The sequence below is a fragment of the Chiloscyllium punctatum genome, chromosome 48, assembly GCF_047496795.1.
Source record: "Chiloscyllium punctatum isolate Juve2018m chromosome 48, sChiPun1.3, whole genome shotgun sequence".
NCBI lineage: Eukaryota > Metazoa > Chordata > Chondrichthyes > Orectolobiformes > Hemiscylliidae > Chiloscyllium > Chiloscyllium punctatum.
The window spans coordinates 26,497,109-26,522,878 of NC_092786.1; the positions used below are offsets into that span (position 1 = coordinate 26,497,109).

The window sequence follows — 25,770 nt, forward strand, 5'->3', positions numbered from 1 at the left end:
CGCTTATGGAGCACTCAGTATTTGTCATAAGCTTCTCATTTTTTCTTAAAGCCTCTTGACATCCAGGTTTCTATGGTGTTGGCCCCACCTTTTGTCTTTACATGGGCATATTTGCCCTGGACGCAGAATATTTTCTCCTTTTCCCACTGCTCAGACATGGTTATATCTGTAAGTGGCTGCTTCCAGTACACTTGGGCCAAATTATATTGTATCCCAGTAAATGTAGCCTATCCTCAGTTTACAATTTGTATTTCTGGATTATCCATATCCTTTCTATAACTATCCTAAATTTAAGTGGGTTATGGTCACTTTTTCCAAGATGATCCCTTTTTGATACACCTTCAACCTTCCTGGCCCATTCCCAAATATTAGGTCCAGCACAAGTCCAGAAAGCCCCCACTCTTGTTAGGTTTTTAACGGACTGGCTAAGAAAGTTCTCCTGGATTCAAACTAATAAGTTTGCTCTCTTCTTGTGTTATGCATTAAAACTATTCTAGTTAACATTCCTACTATTACTGTCGTCTTACTGCAGTTTTCTGAAATTTGATTTCATATTTGGTCCTCTATCTCTCCCTGATAATTTGGGGTATAGTATACACCCAACATTATATTGTGTCATTTGATGATTCTTTTAAGACATCATCTTTCCTCATTACTATAAATGATTTTTTCATCAATATCGTGACCTGCCCCATTTTTTTTAATCTCACTCATGAGTTACCATGAAAATCCCAGTTCCTGGTCTGCTTCTCCTATTACAGTACAGATGTGGTGAATTGAATTAAATTTCTCCACAGGATGTTGACAATAGGGAACTTGAGGGGACGTGTGCTTCACCCACTTGTTGGCCAACACTAGCTGCCTTTGAACTGAGTGGCTTGCTAGGGCTTTTCAGAGAGCATTTCTGTGGCTCTAGAGTCACATGTCGGCCAAACCAAATAAAGGTGAAGGTTTAAGGATAAATTTAGTGACAGTTGAGGAAGTGGATGGGAAGGATACAGCAGTGAAGTGGACAGTTGAAATGAGAAGAGGAAGGGATAGCAATAGATATGATTGTGTCACAGAAGAGGTATGGATATTGATGGGTACGTGGCTGTGGGAAATACAAAGACATTGTGGAGGAGATGGGAGAGACCAGCTGAGAGCCACATCCTTCCTTCTAATATCATTACTTGGAGGTGCCGGTGTTGGACTGGTGTGCTCAAAGTTAAAAATCACACAACACCAGATTATAATCCAGCTGGTTTATTTGGAAGCACTAGCTTTCGGAGAGCCGCTCCTTCATTGGTTCATGTCATACTACAGGTGACCCCATTACACAATACTCTCTCTCTCTTTCTCTCACACACACACCTTCTGTTGTACACAAGCTCTCTCTCATACGCACACACATACACCCCCCACACTCACACTGACACATGCATCCTCTCACACCTACCGCACCACACACTCACACACACACACACATGCACAAAATCTACACACACACTCTATCACGTGCACTCACATCCACATGCACACTCAATTTCTCATTCCTACATGCGCACACATATAAGCTTATGAGGTGAATTTGTTTTGGCAGAATTTCATTTTATTTTGCTGCATGAATCCATGTAAAACTCTGTAAAACTATACAGAGGGTTTGTCAGTCTGACATAGCATTAGAAAACAGACAGACTTCATATCTATTGTTTAAAAACCTGAGTTGTTTTGAGAATGTAATTTACAAGAAGTTCTGGGATTTACATATTAAAGAACAGAAACCAGCATATCCCATTATAAAAAATGAAAGTTTTAATCTGAGATTGTTTACTGTATGGTGGCATTGTGGCTCAGTGGTTAGCACTGCTGCCTCACAGCACCAGGGTCCCAGGTTCTATTCCAGCCTCGGGCGACTGTCTGTGTGGAGTTTGCACATTCTCCCCGTGTCTGTGTGGGTTTCCTCCCACAGTCCAAAGATGTGCAGGTCAGGTGAATTGGTCATGCTAAATTGCCCATAGTGTTAAGCGCATTAGTCAGAGGGAAATGGGTCTGGATGAGTTACTCTTTGGAGGGTCTGTGTGGACTTGTTGGGCCGAAGGGCCTGTTTCCACACTGTAGGAAATCTAATCTAATCTAATGTATCACATCTCCATGACCCTGGACTCCTTTGGCTATATATTTTGTGAGCATGATCTTATCCTCCACAACCACCTAATGAAGGAGCAGTGCTCCAAAAGCTAGTGTTTCCAAATAAACCTGTTGGACTATAGCCTGGTGTTGTCTAAGATCATTGACAGCTCCTTCACCTGATCATCAACCGCAATGTCAGCTACCTAGTTAGGGGAAGACGAGAAGAACGTTCACAAAAAGTAGTCTTAAGGAATAAGGGAAAGAGAAATAGAATGCAAAGGCAATACAAAAAAACAAATAATGAGAATCTGGGAGTAGAGAAAAACAAGCAAAAACCTGACACTGTTTATTATTTTTCCCACTAAATCAATTGTAATCCTGTCGCTACAGCTCTGGTCACCAGGTAGCTCCACTGAGTGAGATACTGATATTCCTCTCCCAGATATGCATCTTGTACTGAAAATGCTTCCGCTAATAAACGGAATATGCCAATATTGAGACACACATGCACACACTTACACGTTGTGTATACATATATCCGTAAGTATCTGTATATCTGTTTACCTATGTATCCATGTAAGTATGTGTCTGTATATCTGATTTTGATTTGATTTGACTTCATTTATTGTAGTCATGTGTACTTAAGTACAGTGAAAAGCTTTGTTTGTGAGCAGTGTAGGCAGATTGTAGGAAACAAGATCATATAGATCAAAGGAAGAGAGGTGACTTGATAGAGGTGTACAAAGTAATGAGAGGCATAGATAGAGTAGATAGTCAGAGACATTTCCCCACAGCAGAAATGTCTGTCATGAAGGGCTATAATTTTAAGGTGATTGGAGGAAGGTTATGGGGAGATATCAGAGGTAGGTACTTTACACAGAGTGTGGTGGGCGCATGGAATGCACTGCCAGCAACAGTAGTAGAGTCAGAGACATTAGGGACATTTAAGCGACTGCTGGACAAGCACATAGTCAGCAGTAAATTGAGGGGTGTGTAGGTTAAATTGATCTTAGTTACAAATCACACAACACAAGGTTATAGTCCAACAGGTTTATTTGGAAGCACTAGCTTTCGGAGTGCTGCTCCTTCATCAGGTAGTTGTGGAGTACACAATTATAAGACACAGAATTTATAACAAAAGTTTACAGTGTGATGTAACTGAAATTATACATTGAAAAATACCTTGATTGTTTGTTAAGTCTCTCATCTGTTAGAATGACCATGTTAATTTCACTTCTTTCATACGTAAATTACAAAACGTTTTTAAAAGTGACATTCTCAGGTTAACTTTAACAACTGGTGTCAGCCCAGATAATGTGTTTAAGATATTAGCCCCCTGTGTGCTGCTGTCTGTGCCATAATGTTTAGACTGATTCTAATCTAAAAAATGTTCTTGAGCCTATTGGTGCATGTGTTCAAGCTTTTGCCTGATGGAAGAGGATGTAGGAGAGCATTACCAGGGTGGGAGGAGTTGCTGACAATGTTGACAGCCTTTTGACAGCAATGAGAAGTGTAAATGGAGTCCTTGGATGAAAGGTTGGCTTTTGCGATTGTCTGGGCTGTGCACACAACCTTCGATAGTTTCTTATGGTTCTGGGCAGAGCATTTGCCATACCAGGCCATTATGCACCTGAACAGTGTTTTCTCTGGTGCATCTGTAAACATTGATGCGGGTCCTTATGAAAAGGCAAAATCTCCTAAACTGCCTGAGTAAGAAGAGGCATTGTTGTGTCTTCTTGACCATCACATCTGTGTGGGAAGTCCAGGAGAGGTTGTCTGTTATCGTCACTTCGAGGGTCTTGATGCTCTCAACCCTCTCACCCTCCGCTCCGTCGATGTAGATGGGGGTGTGTTCTCCTCCCTTCTTTCTGAAGACAATGATTAGTTCTTTTGTTTTGCTAACATTGAGAAAAGGGTTGTTATCTGTGTGTCTATATGTATATGTGTATCTGTTCACCTTTGGGTGTATCTGCGCACTATAAATCTGTGTGTGTCAGTGTTTTTCTGTCTGCATTTGTATATCTGTGTGTCTATATATCTATGTGTGTTTGTATATCTGTGGACATTTCTCCATGTGTCAGTAGATATATCTGTGTGTGTGTATAAATCTGCATGTTTATTTATGTCTGATATGACTGTATATTTGTGTGTGTCAGCATACATCTGTGTGCATCCCTATTCCAAAGCATTTCCATTTTATCGATGGCCTCAAAAGATGTGTAAGTTTTAAGATAGTTATGGATAAGGATGAGACTGGTCCTAGTGAAGTTGCTAACTTGGCGGGAGCCTAATTCGAAGGAGGTAGATGTTTCAAGTTAAATCCACATCAGACATGTAGGAGTCTTTTAAAGGCCAGTTGATCAGAGTTCAGGACCAGCATATTCCTGTGTTGAAATAAAACTAAGGATGGCAGGATTCAGGAACCTTGGATGATGAGACATATTGAAAGTTTAGTCATAAGGAAAAAGGACTCAAATGTAAAGTTTAGGACAGTGAAACCAAACGAGGCCCTTAAGAAATAAAAATGAAGCAAGAAATAAATTAGACAAGAAATTAAGAGGGCTGGAAGGGGCCATGAAATATCTTGGCAAGTTGGATTAAGAAGACTCCAACAACATTTTATATGAATATTAGGAGCAAGAGGGTAACAAGGGAAACAGTAGGTTGCCCAAAGACAAAGGAGGGAGTTTTAGCATGGACCCAGAGGAAGTAGGTGAGGTCCTTAATGAGTACTTTGTATCGGTTTCACCAAGGAAAAGGACATGGATGATGTTAAGATTAATGAGGGGTGTGTTGATATTCTGGGGAAATCGATATTAAGAAGAATGAGAAAGTATTAAGATACGTAAGTCCCCAGCATCTGATGGGATCTATTCCAGCATGCTAAAGAAGGCAAGGGAGGAGACTGCTGGGGCCCTAACAGAGATCTTTCTAACCTCTTTAGGCACAGGCAAAGTCCAAGGAGAGTATAGAATAGCCAATATTGCTCCCTTATTTAAGAAAGGCAACAGAAACAATCCAGGAAATTATAACCTGGTGAGCCTTACGTCAGCGATAGGGAAATTATTCGTGAAGATTTTTTGGGACAAGATTTACTTACATTTGGAGAAGAATGGGCTTATTAGGGATAGTTAGTATGGCAAAGGAGGTGTTATCTCATAAATTTGATTGAGGTTTTTGAGGAATTGATGGAGATGATTGATGAGGTAGGATAGGTGGGCAAGGTCCCTCATGGTAAGTTGGTCCAGAAGATTCAGTCATATAGAATCCATGGTGAGTTGGCAAGTTGGATACAATATTGGCTTGATTATAGGAGACTGAGGGTGGTTGTGGAGGGGTGTTTTTCTGACTGGAGATCTGTGACCAGCGGTGGTCCTCAAGGATCAGTCCTGGGACCTTTGTTGTTTGAAATATGCAATAATTATTTGCATTAAATTATAGGTGGGCTAATTAGTGAGTTTCCAGATGACATGAAAGTTCATGGAGATATGAATAGTGTGAAATAGGGCGGCACAGTGGCTTAGTGGTTAACGCTGCCGCCTCACAGCACCAGGGCCCCAGGTTCAATTCCCGCCTCGGGCAACTGTCTGTGTGGAGTTTGCACATTCTCCCCATGTCTGCGTGGGTTTCTTCCGGGTGCTCCGGTTTCCTCCCACAATCTAATGATATGCAGGTGTTAGGTACATTAGTTAGAGGGAAATGGGTCTGGGTTGGTTACTCTTCGGAGAGTCGGTGTGGACTGGTTGGGCCAAAGGGTCTGTTTCCACACTGTAGGGAATCTAATATAATCTAATGTTGTCAAAGGATACAGCAGGATACAGACCAGTTGGAAAGTTCGACAGAGCAATAGCAGATGGAGATTAATCTGGACAAGTGTGAAGGGATGCATGTTTGGAGATCCAAGTGTAAGAGGAAAGTAGACAGTAAATGGCAGGACCCTGAGGAGCATTGATATACTGAGGGATCTTGGGGTGCAAGTCCATAGATTAGATTAGATTACTTACAGTGTGGAAACAGGCCCTTCGGCCCAACAAGTCCACACCGCCCTGCCGAAGCGCGACCCACCCATACCCCTACATCTACCCCTTACCTAACGCTACGGACAATTTACCATGGCCAATTCACCTGCCCTACACATCTTTGGACTGTGAGAGGAAACCGGAGCACCCGGAGGAAACCCACGCAGACACGGGGAGAATGTGCAAACTCCACACAGTCAGTCGCCTGAGGCGGGAATTGAACCCAGGTCTCTGGCGCTGTGAGGCAGCAGTGCTAACCACTGTGCCACCGTACCGCCCACTGAAAGTGGCACATAGCTCTCTGAAAGTGGCAACGCAAGTGATTAAGAAGGCATATAGCATGCTTATCCTCATTGGTCAGAAGATTGAGTCTAAATGTTAGCAAGTCATGTTGCAGCTGTAAAAAACTTTAGTTAGGCTACATTTGGAATATTGTGCGCTGTTCTGGTCGCCACACTATAGGAAGGATGCAGAGGCTTTGGAGAGGTTTATCAGATTTCACCTGGATTAAAGTGTATTTGTTTTGAAGAGAGCTTGGACAAACTTGGATTGTTTTCACTAGATCATCAGAGGCTGAGGGACAACCTCATAGAAATACATAAAATTCTGAGAGGCATAGATAGAGTGAAGATTCAGAATTTCTTCCTAGAGTGGAAATGTCAAATTTCAGGAATATAGGTTTAAGGTGAGAGGAGGAAAGTTTGAAGGAGATATGTGAGGAAAGTTTTTTACTCAGAGGCAGGTACGTCCTGGAAAACGCTGCTGGGGAGGAGGTAGAAGCAGATATGATAACAATATTTAAAAGACATTCGACAGGTGCATGAACAGGCAGAGAATAGAGGAATATGCACCAAGTGTAGGCACCTAGGATTAGCTCAGAATGGTATCATGGTCAGCACAGGCAGGCTCTGTGCTGTGCTGTACTGTTTTATGTTCTACATTCTAGTCTTGAAGAAGCCAACCATTCCACTGACTCATGGTAATTCCAGGCTTGTCATCAATGAAAATTGAGGGAGCCCAGTTAGAAGGCATCAAACACATCAAGACATTTAATCAGGAATATGCAGGAGGGACATTGGGTTACCAGAGGGAGCTCACAAACTTTCAAACAACCCCATCCCCCCAACCCTTCAAGCACCTGCCGCCCCACATACGGAGGGGTCACACTTATCAGCTGTATCAGAACCCATGGGAACCAGTGGGAACACATCATCTTCAATTCTGAGGGATTGCTGAAGAAGGAGACTAGGTGTGTGTGTACGTCAGGGCGTGTTTGTATCTGGGCGTATTTGTATCTGGGCGTGTTTGTATCAGGGCGTGTTTGTATCTGGGCATGTTTGTATCTGGGCGTGTTTGTATCTGGGCATGTTTGTATCAGGGCGTGTTTGTATCAGGGCGTGTTTGTATCTGGGCGTGTTTGTATCTGGGCGTGTTTGTATCTGGGCGTGTTTGTCTCAGGGCGTGTTTGTATCTGGGCGTGTTTGTATCTGGGCGTGTTTGTATCAGGGCGTGTTTGTATCTGGGTGTGTTTGTATCAGGGCGTGTTTGTATCTGGGCATGTTTGTATCAGGGCGTGTTTGTATCAGGGCGTGTTTGTATCTGGGCGTGTTTGTATCTGGGGGTGTTTGTAACTGGTCGTGTTTGCATCTGTATCTGTGCAAATGTTTCACGTTTTGTTGCGTGTTCCGTTCTATAGCAAGAGCATTGTTTGGAAAATATCAGGGTTGTCCTCAGCCTTGCCTTTTTGGTAGAATAGAGCTGACATCTCAGTAATTCTTTCATTAGTAACTAATATGTGCACAGAAATGGATGTATACAATTAGACTTTGTGTAGCAGACTGATAAATTAACCAGGCAGCAGAAAACAAACTGTTCACTATAAGCTCAGCACAAATATACCAGGTACAATGACTCAACAAGGAGAAAGGACTCAACAAGGAGAAAGGAGAAGCAGTATTTCTGTATCCCACATTACGTTTTTATAAATTTGCAAACCAATCATAGAATTTTAATACAAACCCCAAAAAATGCAGAAATCCCAGTTCATCACCAGGTTCATTAATGTTGTCTGCAGTAGGAATAATATATCAGGGTGAACATTTGAAAGGAGTGGTCACTATAGGTGGGTGCAGTACCAGGTCTGTGGGAATTTTGTCAATGACAGCAGGAGACTGGGTTTTGACAATTGCTGGCAGTTTGATCATCAAGAAACTAATCTTGAGCTTCCATGATCTCTTCGAATTCCTTTAATAGCGTCATAGATTGATACAGCAGGGAAACCAACTCTTCAATCCAACCAGGAAAAAGTGACTCTGATCTTCAGATGCTGAAGATAGAGTCGAAGAGTGTGGTGCTGGAAAAACACAGCAGGTCAGGCAGCATCAAAGGAGCAGGCAAGTCGACATTTCGAGCATAAGTTCTTCATCAGGAAGAGCATCCTGATGAAGTACTTATGCCCAAAACATCGACTCTCCTGCACCTCAGTTGCTGCCCGATCAGCTGTGCTTTTCCAGCATCACACTTTTAGACCCTTCACTCCAACCAGTCCATGCCGAACATAATCCCAAACTAAACTAGTCCTACCTGCCTGCTCCAGGCTCATATCCCTCCAAACCTTTCCTATTCATGTAACTATCCAAACATTGTAATTGTACCCACATCTATCACTTTGTCAGGAAGTTCATTCCACATCCAAACCACCCTCCATCTAAAAAATATGCATCTCGTGTCTTTTTTAAATCTCTCTCCTCTCACTTTAAAAATGTGCCCCTAGTCTTGAAGTTCTCCATCCTTGGGAAAAGACAATTACCATTAATTCTATCTATTCCTCTCATTGTATGTTATAAATCTCCATCAGGTTGCCTCTCAACCTCCTACGCTGCAATGAAAAAAATCCCCAGTCTATCCAACCTTTCTTTATAACTCAAACCTGCCATACCTGGTAACATCCTGGTAAGTTTCTTTCAAACCCTCTCCAGCTTCATAATATCCTTCCTATAACTGGGCGACCAGAACTGGACTCAAACTGACTGACTGAATTAGGCAGAGGAGTGATCATCTTGAGATCTCAGATCTCCCCTCTGCCATCTGGTTACCAAATCAATTCATCTGGACACCATACCCACCCCCCCCCCCCCACCCCGCACCGTGCTTTTTATAGTTTGTGTTTTGTCTTGTGCAGCCAAAGTTACTTGCCCATTTTTAATCTCTAACCTCTAAAGATTTTAATGAAAGATAAAATTTCTTTAATTATGCTAACCTCTAAAGCAGGTTTTCTCCTCCAAAGGTAGCAACATTTTCATTGCAAAACAAGAGTCCATTGCCCATATATATATATACCGTTCTTAAAATGCCAGAAAAATCAAATTCAAACAAGAAGTGTTCATTTTGTTTACTCTCGATCATCAGCAAAGTGTGGTGGTCATTGTAAATGTACTATCCAATCAGCACTTGCACAGAAATAACTTGATCATTGATGTTCAGCTTGTGTTCCATTGGGGCCACTCCTGGCCTCCAAACATTGGCAAAATAATTAAATTCCAGCAGTTAAGTGAAAGTGACAGTCCATGGTATCCAGGCAGCATTTCACTAAGGGTGGCATCAAGGAGCCCTTGCAAAACTGGATTTAATGGGAATTGGAAGAAATCTCTACATTAGGTGGAGTTATGCCTGACACAAAAAAATGATGATTTTATAGGACAATCATCACGCATAGATGCATCTGCAGGAGCTCTTCAGGGTAGTGGTTTATGCCCAACCATCTTCAGCTACTTCATCGAAAGATGCTCACCGATGATTTACAGTGCTATTCTCAGGTCTTCAGATACTGAAGCAGTCCACATCCAAATGCAGCAAAATCAGACAACATGTAGGCTTGGCCTGACAGGTGGCAAATAAAATTTGTGCCACACAGGTGCTGGGCAATGACCATCACCAATAAGAGAGAATTTAACCATTGTCCTTTGACACTCAATGGCACCACCATCACGGCATCCTCCACTATCAACATTCTGGGGGTTGACTTCATCCAGAAACCGAACTGGACTAGCCATGTGGCTATAAAAACAAGTCAGATGGGAATTCTACAGTGAGTAATTCACCCCAGCCCCATTCTACATTCTCCCTGCCACGAAATCCTGTCCTGCTGGAATTTCCACTTGTTTCCCTCCCTAATCCTTCAATGCAGTCTTTCTTGTTCAATAGGGCAGGCAACCCATTAAACACCTGCCAATCTGCTCATGAATCAGACTTACAGATGATTGTAAAACCTGCAGAGAAGAATTTAAAGGACCATCAGTAATTTATAATACACCCTGTAGACTCAAGTTCATTGTCCACAACACTGCCCCTACACCTTGCCCCACACCACAGCTCATCAATACTGGGACATCTCAGTCGCTCAGGCTCGTTTTGAGGATGAAGCTTGTAACAGCTCCATCTAGTGGTCAAGTACAGTCTCACCAGCCTGAAACGGGCTCAGCCTCTGGCATCTTTCAATAGCCTGTCCTGATGACAAATTAGTGTCCTGCTTATTTTATCCCCTTCCCTCTTCTCTTTCATACGCTAACCCTTTCTACAATCCTATTTTCTTCCTAATCAATTCCTCAATCTTCTCTTTTCCTGTTCTCACTTTATTTCTGAATGATCTCAGCTCTTCAATCTGAACAACGCTTGTGCCGTAGAGTCAACGGGCTCACTTTAGTCCACAAATTACTTAGTCTATTTTAGGAGTTTGACATCAATGTATGCCTATGTGGTGAAAATTATTCCCCATCGTAATCTTGATGACCGACTCAACACAGACATCTACTTCAAACCCACCGACTCCCAAACTACCTGGACTACACCTCCTCCTATCCCCCTTCCTGTATTTTTACAATCCCAATTCCTTTGCCTCTGCCATATCGCTCCCAGGAGGAACAATTCCACTCCAGAATATCTGGACCACAATTTTCCCTCCCACGTGGTCAACAATGCTCTTCAGCGTATCTCTTTCACTTCCCGCACCTCCGCTCTTGAAACCCCACCCCTCCAGCCACAACAAGGAGAGAACCCCCCCCTCCCGATCCACACCTTCCACCAATCTCCGGATACAGCGCATCATCCTCCATTATTTCTGCCACCTATAGTCAGACCCCACCACCAGCTATATAATTCCCTCTCCATCCCTATCTGTCCGTGACTCCCTCGTTAGGCTGGGGGTGTCGAGTCATGCATTTTATATGAACGTTGTAACTTAGAGCCACAGATAATGATGGTAGAGGCTCCAACTTTCATTGCATCACATAGTTGGCCAACAATCTCTCCCAGTCTTATTGCCTGCCATTGGCATGTGTTGCAAGGATTTGCAAGTTGATACTCAATCTGTTTGGCTATGTTACGAATGCACATTCCTTGGTCGTTAAATCCTGGAGTGAGACTTGAACTCAAAGCTTCTGGCTTGAAGGAAGAAACATGCTCTACAAGGCATCCTAATTCTTTGTGACTGTGAAAAATATAAACTTTCCATCTTCATCCTTCTTGCCACACCTGCAGCCTTGGACATTCTTGACCATGCCATCGCCCTCCAACCCTTCTAGATTGTTTTCTAGCTGGGTAAGATTACTCTCACTTGGTTCCATTGTTATCAATCAATCACAGCCAAATGATCACTTGCTCCCACACTGTTATCCCTGAGATTGCCCCAGGATCTGTCCTTGCCCTCTCCTATTTCATACCTGCATGATGGAGATCTCTTCCAGAGGCACATCAGGTTTGGCAGGTACACTGATGACACTAAAGTTTTAAGATATAAAGCCTTTTTAAGAAAAAAAAATCTGGGCTTACAAAGACTGCGCAAAAGATTTTTTATGTCTCAAAGACTTTGTATTCCTTGAAGGTTGTCAGCTCAGGCAATGCCTTTGTTCCATTCAGTGAGGAGACATTGAACTGAGCTGCAGAAGCAATAGTGAACCTCTGCTAAAGGAGGTCTCTCATGGCTGCCAGAAACAGGATCACAGGAGTACTTCGGAACAGGGGAGACCATTTAACCCCATCATGTCTGTACTGATTCTCCAATGAGCATTGTGATTTAGTGCTCTTGTGGGGAAAATCACCAGCCTCAGAGTCAGAGTCGGGTTTCAGCGGCAGAGTTTATTGTACAAGGAAATATCGGAGCTCTGGGGAAAGACACCAACAGCACAGTGGTCAGCTGCGAGTCTTCTGTCAACCTGGAGCACATGTCAAGATGCTGTTATACATTTTGTAATACATTGGTCAGTGATGAGGCTATTGTCTTTGTAACGTAGTTTGTTTATTGTAAACATTGCAGAATTGTTGATGGTTTCATTGCAGTCATTGTCAGTTCCAGCGCAGCCTTTGTTAATTTCCACATGGTCGTTGTCAGTTTTAGTGCAGACATTGTCAGTTTCAATGTCTGCGCAGAAGTCCATTGCTGTAGTAACGGGCGCTAATCGCTCTTCCTGGGAAGGATGATTACTGCAGCCCTGGCTGTTAACACTTTGTATTGAGTCTGTATCAAACAGTTAGCATTTCTATCAAAGGAGTTGCCTGGACCCAGACACTTTGGTAGGCGGTATGCGCTACTCATGTGTATTTTCTCCCCCACCTGCCTTAATCTAATCAATTTGGTTGTGAGTGCATTGTGCTGGCATCCAGGTGGCCCCAGGCAGCATCTGTGTTTGCTCTGTTGTCTCTCTCCATTTTGTGGTCCGATAGCCATTTTGTATGTCAAGTGGCCATCTTGTGTGCCTGTGTGCCTTGTGTCTCCCTGCCCCATGCCATCTCCCACTTCAGTGCCATTTGCCTGTCTTTTCCCCATATCTTTGCATGTTGTTTCAATTCACTCATCATCCAATGCCTTCTTAAATGCTTGAATTATACCTGCCTCCACCACACGTCAAGGCAATACATTCCATACCTCAAATTGTGTGAAAATTTGTTTTTCTTACCTCGCATTTGTTACATTTAGAAACCATTTTAACTTGATGTTCTGTCATTCTCAATCCTTTCACATGAGGTACCAGTTCTTCCCTAATTACTCTATCCAACCCCTTCATGACATTGAAAACTTCTATCTCAGTTTCCTGTTAACCTCCTTACTCTCCAAGGACATCAGTCCCAATCTTTCCAATCTATCCTCATAAATAAAGTTTCTCACACTTGGAACCAGTTTTGTAAATCTCTTCTGTACTCTCTCCAATATATTCAATTTAGCATGCAGAACCATACACATATTCCAGCTGAGGTATAACAAGTATCTTGTGCAAATTCAACAACCTCATCCTGCCCTTGTACTCTCTGTCCCTCTTAATAAAGTGAACTGCTCTCTCTATCTGTCCTGCCACTTTGAATGATCGATGGACATATATCTCCAGGTTCCTTTGTCCCTGTGCCCCTTAAGGATATTTGTCACAGAATCCCAGAGTAAGGAAAGGAAGAGAAAGAGAAATGGACAGAGGCAGAGGCTATAAGAGACAGTGTAAGATAAAACAGATGGAAGATGAAAAGGAAAAGGCATTAAAAGACACCCAAATCTACATTTCCCTTTAGCACTCGGTCATTAGTAAGCTGTCTTCAAGTTTTTTTCTTGCTCTCACAGTCTTTGCTATCCACCTCACCTCAGAGCGAGCTATACTTTGCTGAAATAGCGCTCACCATTGTCGGCGATCCAGGTCCTCCCAGCTTTTGAAATCAAAGTTATTCTCCTTCCAGCAGACTCTGGATTGTAAGTCATCTTTAAAATGTTTCCTCTGGTCACCCTGTGAATGTTGAGCCTGGAGTAAAGAGAGTGCTTTGGAAGGAGAGTGTCCAGCAGTTTAATGCAGTGGCCTGTTCAATGCACTCGAAAATGAAACAGGACATCGGATTCCTGGAAGACATTTGGATTTGAGAGGCATTCAATGCAGGTGACAACAAGGGTCTTCCATAGACAGTACTGAAGGTATATCTCGAGCAGTTTCAGGTGTTGGTGATACATCTGCCAGGTTTCACAGCTGCAAAGGAGTATCAAGAGCATGACTGCCTTGTAGACTACACCATTTGTGACTATCCATAGTGGAGGTTCTTTGACCTTTGTGCAGCATTGTTGGCCATTCCTCCCAACTGTTGACACTTTAATGAACTAGGTGGCAACCTTGGACCAGGTTAGCAAGTTCTGGTGGTATGGTGTCCTGGGCAAAGAAGAGAACCTTCCTCTGCACTATCCACCAGACCCTGCCTGCAAAGTGGGTGCCAACTTTCCTTTGCCTGATTTGTCTGCCACAAATTACACAATCCAGGCACAGCAGCATTTGGCCTTTTAAAAATGGCACTGATACCAAGGATCCCAGGAGATCCCAGCAGTGGAAAGCCCATCTAGCTATGGCAGGTGGGAGGATATGACCAGCAAACACTACAGGGCAGGGAAGCTTGGCAAGCTTGGGAAGATAGACTGAGAAAGCGCAGTAGACTTCATAGAGAGGAACCGACTATGAAACTTGCCAAAATTTACACTTAACTGATCTCTGGCAAAATTCAGCCCTCTTTCTCTCTCCCTTTTTTCTCTTCCTCTCTTGTTTCTTTCCTTCTCTTTCTTGAAATATCTAATTTTCTGCTGCTCAAATTTTAATCTCTCTATTGCCACTCTGTGCATTGTCTTCAGTCCATTGCCACCCCTTTTAGAACGCTGGGTTTTCTGACTTCTCAGAGAAATTTTAATCCCAAGTGCCTGAATGAATCTTTTAATTATTTGAGGAACAGAACTGTTTTGCAGTTTCTTTTTCAAATTGGTTTCAAGGAAACAATTTGCTCAGTCCAATTCATTCATTTCAATTGTGGGTTTACGACCAAAGCCCACAATTTGTTCTGATCATATCCTGAGCAGATTTCCCCAAGTGATTATGGTTCTCACCAGAATACTCCAAATTGTCAAGCTCTGAGGTGAGGATGGATGAAATGTTTCCTCTTCTTTATTCACACACGCCCTTGGTTGATCATAAGAAGGTTAATTTAGAAAGGAAATATTTCTCAATGGACACCTTTCTCCCATACCCAACTGAATTTATGTTTTAAAAGGGGCCAGTTTAACAATGCTTTCCTGGGTTAAGAAACAAGTGAGTTTAGTAATTACTGAATGTGAGAAGAATTGGTAACAGAACACACACGAACACAGAAATTAGAACATGAAAAAAGTTAAAGAAAGCAAAAGTCAGTGTATATAAGGGACAGCCTGTAAGTTATTTCTGAAGACTTAAAGCCATTATAGTGGTTGGTATTGATAGCATTGACATTGATAAGTCAATTTCAAGATTTTGGGTTTGCAGATTGGTTGAAATTATTTTGTCCTTGTCCTTTTTGACAGTGCCTAGTTGGCAGCACTCAGAGAGAGACCCCTTCTTGTCCTATTTCCTTTTGACTGACTTGCTGGCTACCTGGCTCCCTTACAACAAGAGAGTTCTAACCTTCAATGCAAGGGTGACAAGATTCTTTAACTGTGATCTTCATGGCACTCTAGCTCAGTTCATGAGCACACCATAGAACGTAGAACAATACAGCACAGAACAGGCCCTTCGGCCCTCAATGTTGCGCCGACCTGTGAACTAATCTAAGCCCATCCCCCTACGCTCTCCCATCATCATCCATGTTGGGATTGTTTAAATCTCACCAATATTGCTGAGTTAACTACATTGGCAGGTAGGGCATTCCATGCCCTTACCACTCTGAGTAAAGAACCTGCCTCTGATGGCTGTCTTAAATCTATCACCCCTCAATTTGTAGCTATGCCCCTCACACAAGCTGGCATCATCATCCTGGGAAAAAGACTTTTACTGTCTACCCTATCTAATCCTCTGATCATCTTGTATGTCTCTATCAAATCCCCCCTTAGCCTTCTTCTTTCCAATGAGAACAGACCCAAGTCTCTCAGCCTTTCCTCATAATACCTTCCCTCCAGACCAGGCAACATCCTGGTAAATCTCCTTTGCACCTGTTTCATTGCCTCCACATCCTTCCTGAAATATGGGGACCAGAACTGTACACAATATTCTAAGTGCGGCCGCACCAGCGTTTTGTATAGTTGCAGCATTGCATTATGGCTCCAGAACCATTCCCTCTACCAATAAAACCTAACACACCGTATGCCTTCTGAACAGCACTATCCACCTGGGTGGAAACTTTCAGGGATCTATGCACATGGACTCCAAGATCCCTTTGCACATCCACACTACTAAGAATCTTTCCATTGATCCAGTATTCTACTTTCCTGTTATTCTTCCCAAAGTGCATCAACTCACATTTAGCTGCATTGAACTCCATTTTCCACCTCTCAGCCCAATTCTGCAGTTTATCCAAGGCCCCCTGCAACCTGTAACATTCTTCCACACTGTCCACTACTCCACCGACTTTAGTGTCATCTGCAAACTTACTAGCCCAACCACCTATGCCTGTATCTAAATTATCTTCCAGTAGTAAACATCAACCAGGCTTGAACTGACTTTTAACCCCAGTTCTTATGTGTTCCTGAAAGAGGAAAATTCAAAACATGTCTCTTACCAAGACTGCTGCTTTTTCTTCCATAGTGTTCATTGACTGATTACAGATCAGTTTGTAATGCTTTTCTTTTCCATTTGTAGTTTCTTTGGCACTCACAGGAATGATATTCCAAAGTTCATCTTCAAGCTGCCACTGGATTTACACCTGCAGTCATAATGACTGTATCAGTCCACATAAAAAAAATGTTGAACTTTAAAATTCAATACATCCTTATGTGATCTGCAGTTATGATCTGTGGTAATGACATTACTGGCTATTTGTACAAGGATACAGATTTAAGGTTTTGCACAAGATTTACAGAGGAATGGAGGAAAGATTTTTAATAAAGTGAATGGTAAATGATCTGGAATTCCCTGCCCATGAGGTGGTAGAAGTGGAGAAGACCAGTGATTTCAAAAATAAATTAGGTGGCACTTGAGAGAGATGAAAATTACAAGACCATGGAACAGAGCAGTGGAATGGTATTGGCTGGATAACTCAAAAACGGAATGACTTCCTTCTGTTCTATGATGACTCTCTGACTATGGCATTGTAAGAGTTGAGTGCCCAAGAGTTTTGAACCAATCACAATACAGGGGTCAAGTACCTTTTTAAAATAGTGACACTCTTCGGAATAAATAAGAGGGGTAAGGGAGAGCTTGAACAACGTACAAGAACACATCTCTTGCAATGTCAATGAACTGTTGTGTTCACACCTCAGCTGCCATGAGCTGTGCCTGACCAACTGAACCTTGACTCATTCAGTACCATTCATCTTCTATCTAAAATGTACATAACAATAATATGAACCTCTTTCTATAACCAATATTGTAACATGGTTTTGATTAATCTCCACTTGTTCTTTCTGCTAGATCTTCATCAACAATGAATGGCATGAATCTGTGAGCAAAAAAAAGTTTACTACCTTCAACCCAGCATCTGGGGAGAGGATCTGTGATGTGGAGGAAGGTGATAAGGTCAGTCATTGCAATGCTATTTTCTTTTAAAACCAAACAAGATTTGACTGACTATTGGTTTTGCTATTAATCTTCAGGCTGTAAGCAAATTAACGTCAAATGCTCTCTCCATTTGTTTTCTCGCTGATCAACCAACCAATCATTTCTGTTTCTTGTGTGGGAAAGTCATGAGTGTCTCAGCTAACGGTCTGTTTTCTTTGACAGCTGTATGGAGAGTTTCCTCATTGTAACTTCACCTCCCGTGGTCCAAAGGGGGTCTGTTTGCCTATATTGAATATTTCTCCCTCTCACACCCATTCTGCTTTCATGCCACATACCTGACCAGTTTCCTTAGCTTTCTGATCACATACCCTGGCTCTGAAACAAACAATCATCTTAGCAATAACTCTGAAGATAAGGAGCTACTTTACTATATTTATCATAATTAACATTAAACTTACTTTAGAGCCACATTATCATGACAGGTTTGAGAATTGCAACTCAGCCCATTTCTAAAGTTGTGTTTTGAATCAATCTTGCCTCTGAAGAGTTGGGGCAGGTTGATTCCAGAGCTGCCATTTCTTGAAACAGACTCAAGGTAGGATTAAAGATGGATAGATGTTGCAGTTAACAGGTTAAATTATCCACTTCCATTCAGCGGACATTGGTCCAGTTCTGTGGATCATTGTCGGGCCCTTGCACTGATCTCTTATCTTCCCTCACCCTTTACCACCTCATGCTTCCTCAATGCTTCTAGTGCCTCCTCCGCACTCATTCATCCAAAACCCACTATGTACAGAATTCATAAGCCATATATCACAACCTGGAAGTATTTGAAATACTCATTGAGTAAATAAAATTAAGTAGTTATCATTTAATCTTCACTTGAAAAAAATTGTTCCTCTTAGGAATTGAAAAATAATGTCAATCATACTGGTCTTCAAACTCCTTTCAAATTCATCACTTTTTTCTAGTGTTTGTAAATCTGTCATTTAAAAGTCTCTTTAAAATGATTGAATCCTAGCAACTGCTCATGAAACTGGTAATCAAATAAAGGTCAGTCTCATTCATAGATGTGTAACCAACCTTTGTTTAGTTTTATCCATAAACAGTGCTTGGAGCTTAGTCACGTGTTCTTAATGAGATTTCATTGCATAAGTTCCAAATCCCAGAGTACAATCCAATGGAATTTCTTTTGCATCTTTTCATTTTCACAAAGGCTCAAGAGATGAACATTCAAGTGATGTTAGGCATCTATTCACCTCTTTCAAATAGTCAAAAGATTTCTGGACTTTGAAATCAGTGTAGAAATGAAATCAGAGAGTTCACATGATACGTTAATATCTAATTCCTAATGTTGTTCAATTTATCTACTGGTTACAAATACTCTCAGCAGTACTTCTTTCCGTTGTAAGTCTCCAACAATACGGAAGTGCCTGAGTCAATGGAACATCCCAGGCACTGGTGTAAATTTTGTTACAAGTATCATAAGAAAATGGAATAAACTAATGGAGGAAGGTTCATGGGAACAGAGTGAATAAGAAATCATTGGGCAAAAAGGAGACAAATCCATTCAATTCTGTCGCTTTAATTTCAATGTTCAAAAATACCAGAGGGCTTCTTTTCCATTTTCTTGCTCATTGGGTGGTCCTGGGAGGCAGTGAGCCAGGAAACCTATTTACAATTACCCCAAAGCTTCCACTCAGGGTCAATAGTGAGTGCGTTGTTTTCCGCAAAGTTTTCTACGCTCCTTTTACACAGAGGTTCAGCCACACCACTCCATTCTTAAGCATCAGAGCAACCTCTCCTCGGCTCAGGCAGGAGAATGTGTTACTGCGGATGCTCTATACTACAAATGGGGCTGGGAACAATCACCATCCACTAACAATTCTCACAGGTTGAAAACTCCTGCAGTTGTTTTTTTTGGTCACTGTCTGATTGCAAGATGTAATTACTTTCCACCAATTTGTGGCAGGAACATAAGGGAGATATCCAGGAGTTCAACAGTGTTCCCACGGCAGTCAGGCAGTAACTATGACCAGGGCTTTTGCCCGAAACGTCAATTTTCCTGCTGCTCGGATGCTGCCTGACCTGCTGAGCTTTTCCAGCACCACTCTAATCTTGACTCTGATCTCCAGAATCTGCATTCTTCACTTTCGCCTAGGCAGTGGCCATTAAAGGTACAGTAGCCCAGGGCTAACTTAATCCCAGAAAGTCTGGACTTGAACAGCTGTGAAAAATTATGAACAACAGTAAAATTCCTGCATACAACTACAAAGGACCGTAACATTACAGTAGGGCAGCACGGTGGCTCAGTGCTTAGGACTGCTGCCTCGCCAGGGACCCTGTATGATTCCCACCTCGGGCGATTTTGCAGAGTTTGCACATTGTCCACGCATTGGTGTGGGTTTCCTCCCACAGTCCAAAAATGTGCAGGTTAGGTGAATTGGCCATGCTAAATTGCCCATAGTGTTATATGTATTAGTCAGGGGTAAATATAGGGTAGGGGAATGGGTCTGGGTGGGTTACTCTTTGGAGGTACAGTGTGGACTTGTTGGGCCGAAGGGCCTGTTTCCATACTGTAGGGGAACTTATCACTCAACTGGAAGAAGTGACATCGGATTGAATACATATTGTTCTAATAACCTGTTGAGCTGTGTCTTTTTTTTTCTGGATCACAGTATATCTGAAGTGGATGGAAAATCATCAAAATTAAATTGTTCTCAAAGTGAACATCAATTTCTGAATGCACCATCTAGAATTCATGTCATTTAGGTAGATATTGATGGGAACCATTGACCAATTCCCAAGTCAATGCTTTGGATGTTAAAAAGCGAGTGTGGTTAGTAAGTTTGCAGTCGATACCAAACTTGGTAGCACAGGTATCCCCTGTTTTCCGAACATTTGCTTTACACAATTTCGCTTTTGTGGAAGACCTATGTTAGTACTTGTTGCGAATCCAAAAAGGATTTTCACTTTAACAAAAAGCGGCACTACCTTTTCCCGTATAAATCATGCACTTTTGCTTTACACAATTTCCTCCTTATGAAAGATTTCCTGGGAACGCTCTACTTCCAAGCAGAATGGGCTACCTGTATAGTGGACAGCGAAGAAGAGTTTCTCAACTTACAACTGGACCTTGATCAGATGGGCCAATGGGCTGATGGGCTGAGGAGTGGCAAATGGAGTTTAATCTAGATAAATGTGAGGTGCTACATTTTCATAGGGAAAATCAGGGCAGAACTTATACGCTTAATGGTAAGGTCCTGGGGAGTGTTACCAAACAAAGAGACCTTAGAGTGCAGGTTCATAGTTCCTTGAAAGTGGAGTCACAGGTAGACAGGGCATGCTTGCTGTTATTGTTAATGCATTGAGTTTAGAAGTTGGGAGGTCAAGTTGCACTTGCACTGGATGCTTCTTAGGCCACTTTTGGAATACTGTGTTGAATTCTGGTCTCTCTGCTATAGGAATGATGTTGCAAAAATTGTGTAAATAGGTTCAGAAAAGATTTACAAGGATGTTGCCTGGTTTGAGCTATAGGGAGAGGCTGAATAGGCTGGGGCAATTTTCCCTGGAGTGTCAGAGGCTGAGGGGTGACCATATAGAAGTTTATAAATTGTGAGGGGCATGGATAGGGTAAATAGGTCTTCTCCCTGGGATGGGGGGTCCACAACTAGAGAGTATAGGTTTAGGGTGAGAGGGGAAAGATTTAAAAGAGACCTAAGGGGCAACCTTTCCACAAAGAGGGTGGTGCTGTATAGAATGAACTGCCAGAGGAAGTGGTAGAGACTGGTACAATTTCAACTTTAAAAGGTATCTGGGTGGGTATATGAATAGGAAGGTAATAAAGAAGACACTCGGCATGCTTGCCTTCATTGTCAGAGAATTGAGTATAAAAGTTGGCAAGTCATGCCGCAGCTGCATAAGATTTTGGTCAGGCAGTATGGCCTCATACATGCAAAGATAAAATGGCCAGCTTTCAATTCAGGAGCAGAGGCCAAATAGGTACAATGTACCAACCAGCTGGGGAGTGTGAATGAAACACCATCTACACAAGATCCATGAAAAGTCTAGTAATACTACATGGTATGATGGTGTGCTTTCAATGTGAGACAATAGGCCACTTCAATAAATATTGCAAAGTAACGGCATGGACACAGGATGTTGGTGAGAAGCAAACAGGGAGGATTCTGGAAGTATTCAACTTAGTCACCATGACTGAGAAGACAATCATAGACATAGGATTGGCTGCTCAGGAACCAGGTTTGCAGACTGGCAAGAACTAAAATACTTTCCTGGTGGGGGAAATACAATGATCCAGAAGATGGTTCTCCCAGGACGAGTCTGAGCTGAGAAGCTTCATCATCAGAAGATCTTGAGGTCATTGCTGATTTGTGATTATGAACTGAAATTGGAGGATTATCAGTTGAGCTGATCTGAAATTGGTGGGCCTTCATGGTGACTTTGACCTAATGCCAATTCAGTGGCCAGCCAACAAGAGCTATGGCCTCTGCCAGGGACCATGCCCCAGGCCAGAGAGTCCACAATACAGTGGCTGTGAAGAAGGTAGAGGAAGGACTGCTGGGCGACTGGAATTTCTTTGTCAAGAGATGGCCAGAAGTGGCAACGTGAGCCACACCACCCCAAACCACAATAAGGTGCCACCTCCAGCAAAAACCACAATAAGGTGCCACCTCCACCCCAAACCACAATAAGGTGCCACCTCCACCCCAAACCACAATAAGGTGCCACCTCCAGCAAAAACCACAATAAGGTGCCACCTCCACCCCAAACCACAATAAGGTGCCACCTCCAGCCCAAACCACAATAAGGTGCCACCTCCACCCCAAACCACAATAAGGTGCCACCTCCAGCAAAAACCACAATAAGGTGCCACCTCCACCCCAAACCACAATAAGGTGCCACCTCCACCCCAAACCACAATAAGGTGCCACCTCCAGCAAAAACCACAATAAGGTGCCACCTCCAGCAAAAACCACATTAAGGTGCCACCTCCACCCCAAACCACAATAAGGTGCCACCTCCAGCAAAAACCACAATAAGGTGCCACCTCCACCCCAAACCACAATAAGGTGCCACCTCCACCCCAAACCAAAATAAGGTGCCACCTCCAGCAAAAACCACAATAAGGTGCCACCTCCAGCCCAAACCACAATAAGGTGCCACCTCCACCCCAAACCACAATAAGGTGCCACACCACCCCAAACCACAATAAGGTGCCACCTCCAGCAAAAACCACAATAAGGTGCCACCTCCAGCAAAAACCACAATAAGGTGCCACCTCCACCCCAAACCACAATAAGGTGCCACCTCCACCCCAAACCACAATAAGGTGCCACACCACCCCAAACCACAATAAGGTGCCACCTCCAGCAAAAACCACAATAAGGTGCCACACCACCCCAAACCACAATAAGGTGCCACCTCCACCCCAAACCACAATAAGGTGCCACCTCCAGCCCAAACCACAATAAGGTGCCACCTCCAGCCCAAACCACAATAAGGTGCCACCTCCACCCCAAACCACAATAAGGTGCCACCTCCAGCCCAAACCACAATAAGGTGCCACCTCCACCCCAAACCACAATAAGGTGCCACCTCCAGCCCAAACCACAATAAGGTGCCACCTCCACCCCAAACCACAATAAGGTGCCACCTCCAGCCCAAACCACAATAAGGTGCCACCTCCAGCCCAAACCACAATAAGGTGCCACCTCCAGCAAGAAAATGAAAATGAAGTGCACTGAGAAGAAGGGGCAGGTCAGAGAGGAGAAGAAGGTAGTCAATGTGTAGGCACAGCAAGTGACCCAACCTCCACCCGAACAGATGGAGTCAATGGAGGAGGAAGAAATGAAGGAGGTGGGGGAGTGGATACCAGTGAGGAGCAACTGCAAAAAGAAAACATGTTGGGCCTCTGTAGGCCCACAGCAAAATGGAAAGAAGCAGCTGCATGATTGGCACATTAACAGCTCCTCTGACAGTGAAGACATGAGGAGGGCTAGCCACCAACAAAAAAAGGGGCACAGTACCACAGAGAAGAAGGAGAGGAGCTGACCCTAACCTGGAAACACTCCTCTTCACGAGGCGCCCAGTGAAGCCCAACGACCAGCCATCATCAATTAACAGGTACCCAACGTATCACCAGGCAACTGGGAGCAGCGACGCCTGAATCAGAAGCAGGATATTGGACTCAGAACTGGACCTTCCTGGCTTCGGTTTCACCCTGATGACGCTGGATGAGGACAATCCTCCCAGGGAGGAAAAGGATAGCTATGTCAGTCCAATGAGTGTCCAACAGTTTTCCCACACCACAGGGATGCAGGCACTCCCCCAGTGACAAGACCACAAATAAACAGACATTGGGTCTACAGGTAATTCTATAAACTTTCAAAATGAGTGTTGAAATTGTCAGCATTAGCATGTGTAGTATTAAATTTACTACACAATGTGTTTCATGTTGGCTCATCTGGCCAACGTCAAAGCAGACCTCCTGTTTCTGCAGGAGTGCTGGATACTGCACTTTAGCAGCTACAGGAAATGGTCAAGCTTATGGACCCACAGGCCTTCGGCTTGGTCGGGAGAACTGATAACCATTCCTCCAGCCTGGGTATTCTGCTGCAAGGAGGCAACTTCACCATCTCCAAAGTTAAGCAGGTAGTGGGCGGGTGTGTCCTCAATGCAGACGTTATGTACAGAAATGCTTCCCTGAAACTAATTAACGTGTACTGTCAGGTGGTAATGAGTGAGTGAAGCTATGCTGCAGCAGCTCCCATTGCTCTTGGTGACATCCAGTCCAGTCCTTATGGCCAGAGACTTCAACTGCATCATCGATGTGAATGGACAATCCAGAGGGGCTGACAGCAAACCAGATACCACCTCCAGATTCCTGATGGAAATGGTTAAAGGAACCAAGCTACACAATATCTTCAGCACTCCTGTAGACAGAGCGCAATGTCAATACACCTGGTCACGGCCAGACAGGTCTATCCACTCAAGAATAGATTTCCTATTTGTGTCCCACATATTCTTGGTCAGATCCACTGACATCAAGCTGTTGTTCTTCTCTGACCACTGCCTCCTGCTGTCTGACTGTCACCTACAGGACAACCAACTGGCCGTCAAGGGAATGTGAAAGCTGAATGTGAAACTGTTGATCCCAGGACACATTGAGGAGATTAAAAAGGACTATATAGGTTGGAGAACCATGAAGTCCCTCTTTGAGTCTCCAATGGACTGGTGGGAAACAGTCAAGAGGAACATCAGGCGGTTCATTCTCCTCAAAGGTTTTCAGAAGGCAGGAGAGAGCTATGGAAAAGCTGTCCAAACTCCAGAAAAGCATGCTGAACCTACTCCTGCAGCAAGCCATGGGCATTGATGTCACAGAGGATCTCCAGGAGGTGAAGATCCAGCAAGCCTTGCTGTTTGCCTTGGAGCCTCCAAGATAATCTTCTGGCCAAAGATCCGCACCATGGAGCAGGATGAGACGTGTTCATGTTTCTTCTTCCGGAAGGTGCATAGGGAGAGTTCATTGCTAAAGGAAGAAGATGGCTCAGTAATGTTATCTCAGTCTGACATCCTGAGGATCAGCAAATCCTTTTATACCAGACTGTATGACAAAAAGCCCATTGACAGTTCAGCCTCTCAGTCATTCCTATCTTTAGAGAACAGCACACAGGAGAGGCTGGAGCAGCATCAACTCTGGATGAGCTGAGCAAGGTCAGGAGCCCTTAAAAAGGATAAAACTCTCAGAAATGATGGCTTACCAGTGAGTTGCATTCAGTTCTGTGGGACGTGGTCAGCCAGGACTTACCGGACATATACGACAGTATACTTCTGTCAGGTAGCACGTGCAAATCTATGAGGAAAGATATCACCACCCTCATCCACGAGCGGAAAGGGGAAAGAAAGGAAATTAGAACTTGGTGACCAATTTCACTGATGAATGTGGATTACAAAATCCTATCTAAGGCCCTCACCAACCGAGTCAGATCTGCTCTGGGATTGGTGATTCACTCTGACCAAACGTATGCCGTACCGGGCAGGACAATCTCTGAAAGCCTTATACTCTCAGGGATACAATCGTGCAGGAGAGGGGTGTGGACATCTGCCTCACCAGCCTGGACCAGGAGAAGGCCTATATGTGGGACGTACTT

At 43.4% G+C, this 25,770-nt stretch overlaps 1 protein-coding gene across 1 annotated transcript in view; it reads left to right on the top strand.

Moving 5' to 3' along the window:
• aldh1a3 (aldehyde dehydrogenase 1 family, member A3) overlaps positions 1–25,770 on the top strand; it is a 147,360-nt gene that overhangs the window by 8,534 nt on the left and 113,056 nt on the right. The window contains exon 2 of the mRNA XM_072564898.1: positions 17,513–17,617. Within this exon, the coding sequence (XP_072420999.1) occupies positions 17,513–17,617 (105 nt within the window). The remainder of the gene's footprint in view (positions 1–17,512; positions 17,618–25,770) is intronic.